The sequence below is a fragment of the Lipotes vexillifer genome, unplaced genomic scaffold (assembly GCF_000442215.2).
Source record: "Lipotes vexillifer unplaced genomic scaffold, Lipotes_vexillifer_v1.1 scaffold422, whole genome shotgun sequence".
NCBI lineage: Eukaryota > Metazoa > Chordata > Mammalia > Artiodactyla > Lipotidae > Lipotes > Lipotes vexillifer.
In genome coordinates, this window is record NW_006779087.1 from 274,393 (window position 1) to 281,256 (window position 6,864).

At 57.8% G+C, this 6,864-nt stretch overlaps 1 protein-coding gene across 4 annotated transcripts in view; it reads left to right on the forward strand.

Annotated features, from left to right (window-relative positions):
- CACNB3 (calcium voltage-gated channel auxiliary subunit beta 3) overlaps positions 1-6,864 on the forward strand; it is a 14,266-nt gene that overhangs the window by 4,249 nt on the left and 3,153 nt on the right. For 2 of the 4 annotated variants that reach the window (XM_007452238.1, XM_007452237.1), the window contains exons 2-9: positions 4,406-4,528; positions 4,751-4,873; positions 5,333-5,448; positions 5,733-5,797; positions 5,998-6,017; positions 6,216-6,296; positions 6,508-6,566; positions 6,735-6,844. In XM_007452238.1, the coding sequence (XP_007452300.1) occupies positions 4,406-4,528; positions 4,751-4,873; positions 5,333-5,448; positions 5,733-5,797; positions 5,998-6,017; positions 6,216-6,296; positions 6,508-6,566; positions 6,735-6,844 (697 nt within the window). Of the gene's footprint in view, positions 1-268; positions 780-4,405; positions 4,529-4,750; positions 4,874-5,332; positions 5,449-5,732; positions 5,798-5,997; positions 6,018-6,215; positions 6,297-6,507; positions 6,567-6,734; positions 6,845-6,864 lie in introns of those variants that run through there. The other 2 variants (XM_007452236.1, XM_007452239.1) reach the window with 2 other exon arrangements.

A 6,864-nucleotide genomic window follows, 5' to 3' on the forward strand; every position in this document is an offset into this window, starting at 1 on the left:
CCCCCCCCCGCCTCTTCTGTCTCCCCCAGTCTCCCACTTTCCTGCCTCCCCTCTTCCTCCCTCTGCCTCTGTACCTCCTTTCTCTCTCTCTCTCTCTCCTGTCTCTCCTTAACCTGCGCCCTCTCCTTTCTCGGTGGGGTCTCGTCTCCCAAGCAGTCTCCGCGTCCCCTCCCCCGCTCCAGCCCTTTGTTTCCCGGCGGAGTATTTCCTGGGTTGCCGTATGTCTCTGTCTCCGCATCTCTCCTCGCCCCGCCTCCTACAAGCCAGGATCCGCCCCGCCCGCAGTCTCTCCTCCCCTTCCTCTCCGCCGCCCCTCTGCCCCATAGGTGCTTGGGGACCCACCTTCTACCCGGCTCCCGTCGGCCACCTCTCCCGGCCGGGTCTCGGGCTCCGCGGGTGGCCGGCGCCCCCCGCCGCCCCCCAAGCCCGCTCCCGGGGAGTGGGGGCAGGTGGGCGGGCACTATTGTTGTCGGAGCCGGCGCCAGATTCCTCAGCCGCGCTCGGGGTGGGACCGGCAGGGTTTGGGGGGGGGTAAGGTGGGGGGAGCGGTGATTTGAGCTCGGAGCAGCTGGTCTTCGCGACTCGCTCCCTCCTTCGCGCTCTCGCTCTCCGCCGCCGCCCGCAGGGCTGCGGGGCTCGGTGGCATCTCCCGGGCGCGGCCCGCTGTCCTCGCCCCTGCCTCCGGGCCGCCCCCGCCCCTGGCGCCGCTCGCTTTCCCCCACCCGGACTCCCCCATGTATGACGACTCCTACGTGCCCGGGTTTGAGGACTCGGAGGCGGTGAGTGCCCACGGGGAGGGTGGGGGTGGGGAAGTTGGGGTGACACCTCATCTCCCTTGGACCCTTACCCCAGTTCAGGACTTTGAAAAACGCCTCTGCGGCGGGGCAGGGCGTGTAGGAGGGCGCTCCAGGAAAGTGGGGAGATGGGTTTTCATGCCAGAGGCTCCCCAGTGCCCCCGTCCTAGAGCAAGGGGCATTGGGTGAGTGCCAAGAGGGGCCAGCGTGGGGGAAAGGCTCAGAGCAGGTGGCTCCACAGCCCAGGACAGAAGGGTGGAGGGAGGAGGGGCCGGAGGCTGAGGGCACAGAGGCTTTAGAGAGGCCTCACGCAACGTCTGGAGTTCCCAAGGGAGGATTTATGGGGTCTGAACACAACAGCTACGGGAGAAGCCGGGGCCCTTGCAGAGGGGGACAATCCAGACCTCCTGTGCCTCAAGTAAAGGACAAATTAGGGAGCCTGGAGAACAGCAGAGAATCCGATACCAGCCTCTTCAGACAGACGGATCATAAAACTTGAGGACCTCCATTATCCCCTTCTGCTGTCCATTCCTGAGCATTGCCTTATCTCCTCACCCTGCCTCCGGCCCAGCTTCTCTCCCAGGCTGAAAACTGGGCACCCAGCACATGGATGAGCCAGCTGACTGAGCCCCATCCATTCCACTCCTGCTGAGGCATCCTCAGAGCAGCGGGCATCCTGAGCTCCTGCTCAGCATGGAGGGCCTGGGGATGGAGAGGAAGCTCTTTGCTCAGAGAACCAGGCAGCTGATAAATATTTAATTCTCCTCTTTGCTTTTATCTCCTGACCCACTGAGACAAATCAGCTCATTAGGCAGTGATTCCCGGAGCTCAGAGTGCAGGGAGAGTGCCTGGAAAGATGGGGCAAGGATGGGCAGCAGCAGCTCAGTCCCTTCTCTCAAATATCCTACAGGAAGACCTCCTTATGAGAGCAACTAGATGGCTTAGAAGGAGTCCCTGATAGGTATGGAGGGTAGGGCACTCCAGAGTCGAAAGGGGAGTGTTGGAGTCTTCTCCCATCTCTTGCTGCGAAGTCCAGGATAGATGAGTCTTAGGGCTCAGAATAGGCAGCTGTCAGTCCTTTCCTGGGACTGGGCTCCTGCTGGGGCCCAGTTCCCCATTGATTGGGCCTCTGGGGCTAATTACATTGCGGCTAGAGCAGATGATTTTCAAGGCTGTGGTGAACACCTCTTTCTGACAGTTGAAGGGACAGCTGGCACGGCCCAGGGTGCCAAGGTGAGCTTGAGAATGAACCTCTCTGTGGGGCTGGAGGGCCGTAGAAGGTTCTTCCTATCTCTGGTTCAGAAGGCTAGGACTGTTGCAAGGTGAAGCCTGACGTGTGGATGGTGTTGGGGGCAGCCTGCTAACACATCGCTCGCTCCCCACCATTCTCTGGTTCCTGGATTACCCTCCCCCACTTCCCTTTCTCTTGCCTGGCTCCTTGCTCTCCCCAGGGCCCCCTCTGAAGCAGTAGGAGGGAAATCAGGCTCTAAATAAATCCAACGGCTCATCTCCCTCCTCTCCTTCCCCCGTGCCAGGCAAGAGTGGAGCTGCAGCCTGCCCACACACTCACCAGGCAGGGGGGCACCACCAGGGCACTGTGCCAACTCCTGGCAGCTCCCAAGTACTGAGGCTCTGGCTGTTTGGGCATAACAGGGCTGGGGGAGGCAAGACCCCAGAGTATGCTTGGCAGGGCAGCCCTGTTCCCTGAGTGATGGGTGAGCTCTGAGGACTTGGGAATAACGGAGAGGGGATTTCAGTCTGAGCATGACTCACTAAACATTTAGGGAGAGATCCTGTCATTCCCGTCCTGGGGTGAGAGGCCAGGTAACCCAGGTGCCCCAGGCAGGGACACAAAGATGACTAAATTAGGCTGAGATCCTGGAGAACAGAGGGTAAAGGTCAGACTCCTCTCCCAGCACAGGTCTGGGCAACTAGGAGGCATCTGGTGTATACTTATCAAAGTGAGTGGTCATCCTGCCTTGCCTCCTGCCTCCTAGCCTGTTAGCCCCTATTTACTTCAGATAGCCATTTCCCACAGAGGTGTCTCCTGTGCCCCAGGCCCCTGGAAGGAGGTCCCCCACTCGACTGACAGTGCAAAGGTTCTTCCTGGGGCTCAGCTGCTCTTTATCCTGCAGCCAAGCCAGCCTTATTTGGTTCTCAAGAGAGATGGGGAACATTCTCTGTAATATGCAGGACTTTCCCTCCTTGTGCTATCTTCATGCCTTGGGCCTACCACAGACCTTGTCTTTAGCTTATGCTCTAGGACCTGGGCTGACATCAGTCTGACCAGTCCTCTTGCCCATGGCGGGGCTGGGGCAGGTGCGTGAGTTTGTCTTCCCCACCAAGAATCTGGCCTCCACTGCCTTCATGCACAGTAGGCTTGAAGGAATGTTCCTCAGCCTGAGAACATTCGACTAAACACACATACACATACACATTCCCACACGGACCCTTTAGGCTTCTGCCTTATCTCTGCCACCTGCCCCTCAGAACTGATGGAAGTGTCACTTTCAGACTTCTGCGCATAAAGAGGGGAAACTGAAGCAGGAAACAAAAGACTCCCTTTTCCCTAGACTGAGGGGGAAACCCAGCCATCCTGACTTCTGTCCTCCTGCCCTAAGGTCCAGCTTCCTTTGTTCAGTTGTGCATCTCCCCTCATGGCCTTGAAGGTGAGCTCGGCAACCCTCCAAATGCACCTTCGTTGCCCAAAGGCCCTTCCAGTGGACAGGACTCAGACACTCTCCTGGCTCAGGTTACCAAAGACCCTCTCCCTGCATCCCCAGGGTTGCTCCTGGCTGGGTTGCCTGGCACCACCTCAGCCTTCCTCCAGGGCTGATATCCCCTTGGGCAAGGGGTGGGGAGATGTAGGCTAGGTGGTAGGTGTGGCCCCGCCTCACCCGGGCTTAGGGAGATAGCTTTGTGTCTGCCTTGTTTGCTGCCCACACCTGGCCAGTTGTCCCAGCAGGTGTGAGAGGAAAGAAAGTGGGGGTGGGGAGAGTAGAGAGGGAGTAACTTTCTGGAGTTGGGAGCCCTGTGGCCTCCTCTTCACCCTGGAAGAGTAGGGACTGGAGGAGATGGGATCTAAGGGGGTGGGCGGCTATATCCTGACACTCAGGACCAGTGCCTTGCCAACCAGTGTCTCCTGACTGTTCCTGGCTGGCTGTACTCCTCCCAGGCATTTTAAGGAAATAATTTCCAAGCTGCTTTGCCGGCTGATGTGAACAAGAGGGCTGGGTCTTTAGATTCCGAAGATTCCAAATCATCTCCAATATATCATCTTCACTACATCTCACTTCCCTCTGCCTCACAGGACATGGTCAAGGGGAGAAAAGGGAGGAAGGAGGGAAGGGAAAGCTCTATTCGAGGCTGCAGTATTAATAGGCTTGGGGGGAGGGGCCCAGATCATAGCACATATGGGTTGGGCCAGCTTTTCTGCAGCCCCAGAGGCACTGGGGCCCTTCTTGGGGAGACAGGAGGGACTGGCGGGCCCAGCCACCTCCGTGGAGCTGGAGAGGCTGTGGTTAGTGGAGGCACCACTGTAGGGTTCGGAGGTGCCTCTCTAGTGCCCTTCACACCTGAGCCCACGGGTCACAGCCTCTCCCCCATGCCAGGGTTCAGCTGGCTCCTATACCAGCCGCCCATCTCTGGACTCAGACGTATCCCTGGAGGAGGACCGGGAGAGTGCCCGGCGTGAAGTGGAGAGCCAGGCTCAGCAGCAGCTTGAAAGGGCCAAGGTATCATCTTGCCGGCTGAGGGCAGGACAGGCCAGACTGGGTGGAAACTTGTGCTAGGTCCTAAGTCTCAAGGGGTCAATGGGCAGGATGTGTGTGAGTGTGAAAGGGTGTGTGTGTGGATGGGCAGACTGATGGGGCCTCCACCCTCTGCTGATGGGGCACTGAAACTGGAAGGGGTGCTCTGAGGCTCCCCTCATTTGCACCAATGGTCAAATTCTCCAGCACAAACCTGTGGCGTTTGCTGTGAGGACCAATGTCAGCTACTGTGGTGTGCTGGATGAGGAATGCCCAGTCCAGGGCTCTGGAGTCAACTTTGAGGCCAAAGATTTCCTGCACATTAAAGAGGTGACCACCCCCCTCCAAATAGAAGCCACTTAATCTCTCTGCTTTTGCCCCAGTTCCCATTCCTCTTGCTTCGGTCCTCATTTATAAACAAGTTCCCCAAGCTCCTCAACTCTTATGCTTAACACACCCCCATAAAACCCTCATATCCAAGACCTAATCTTCAGGGTCTCCATCCTCCTAAGGCCTGGCTTGGGCCTCAGTCTCCATATCTGTAAAAGTAAGCCATTAGATTAGTTGCATCTTAGGTTCCCTGTGACAGCTGTGATGCCTCACGCTGGTCTTGGGGGTCTCAAACCTGGCTGCCCTTCCCTCTGGCACCTTCTCCTGCCCCCCTCCCCTTGCGCTGCCTTCCTCAGACCCGCTCTCCCAATGCCTCCCTGGCTACTTCACGTTGAAGAGCCAGGACTGAGGCCTGGGTCACCTCCTCTCACTGCCCCTTCCGCTCCACCCCACCCCCAGAAGTACAGCAATGACTGGTGGATCGGGCGGCTAGTGAAAGAGGGTGGGGACATCGCCTTCATCCCCAGCCCCCAGCGCCTCGAGAGCATCCGGCTCAAGCAGGAGCAGAAGGCCAGGTGAGAGCAGGGCTGTGACTCAATAAGCATACACCCCAGACGTGTGCACGTTACCCACAGTCCGCATCACCACACAAGCACACATATCCCCCCCACAGAAATATGCACACTCACATCTAGCGTATGCATTCACAAATGCACACACATCAAAGCTCACACACACAAATGCTCCCATCACATGCACTTCCCTCACTAGCTAAAATGTGAGGAGATGTATACAACTATTAAATACTGTCTAGAACAGACACACAAAGACGCTTATTGACCTCCCTTTCTGCTCTTAGGAGATCTGGGAACCCATCCAGCCTGAGTGACATTGGCAACCGACGCTCCCCTCCTCCATCTCTAGGTAGCCTCCCCTCAACCCACCTGTCTTGGGTAGGTGGGTAACTCAGACACAGGGGGAAGGGAGAGTCTCCCAGGTGAACAGTGTGGGAAGGGGTTGGAGCTGGGAGAAGCCCAGGGTCTCCCCTGGGGACGGGAATACCGTGCCCCCAGGGCCTTTCCCCGCTTCACCAACTTTAATCTTTTATTTCCTTTTCCAAAAAGCCAAGCAGAAGCAAAAGCAGGTGAGTCAAGGAAGGGACTGGGGCTTGGGGGGCTCATGGCTTCTGGCTGTGGGGACAGGTTTCTGGGCAGTCATTGTTGGAGGGCCAAGAAAACACAGAGGGGAGGGGGCCCAGAACTTCTGAATCTGCCCCACCCCAGTCAGGTGAAGGGCAGGCCACACAGCCATGACTTTGCCTGAACTCAGGTCAATTCTGCAGGCGGAACACATTCCCCCCTATGATGTGGTGCCCTCCATGCGGCCTGTGGTGCTGGTGGGACCCTCTCTGAAAGGTTATGAGGTGAGAAGAGGTCCCTGACCCCAGAGTTGCCTCTACCAAACCTGCCACAGGAAGGGCCCAGGGACAGTGGGAGGGGATGTTTCCCCCCTCCCCATCCCCCAAGGTCTGGGTGTGGAGGGGCTGGGCTCCATGGCCGCACCTGGGGATGCTGCCCCCCTCCAAGACAGCCCCCAGTCAGTTCCATGCCTGTCCCCTCACCCCTCCCACCCAGGTCACAGACATGATGCAGAAGGCTCTCTTCGACTTCCTCAAACATAGGTTTGATGGCAGGTAAGCTGCCCTGGCCTGCGGAGGCATGAGAACCAGGGAGAAATCATTGTCTCCTTCCAGATGCCTGTAGCAAGGGCTTCTCTAAAGTGAAGATTGGTAGGACCTGGGTAGGGAGGGGCCTAGGCTTGAAATTTAAAGGTGGGTTGTGCTTCTCCATGCCCACCCCAGAATCTCCATCACCCGAGTCACAGCGGACCTCTCACTGGCAAAGCGATCTGTGCTCAACAATCCTGGCAAAAGGACCATCATTGAGCGTTCCTCTGCCCGCTCCAGCATTGGTGAGAGGTCCCCATTCCTG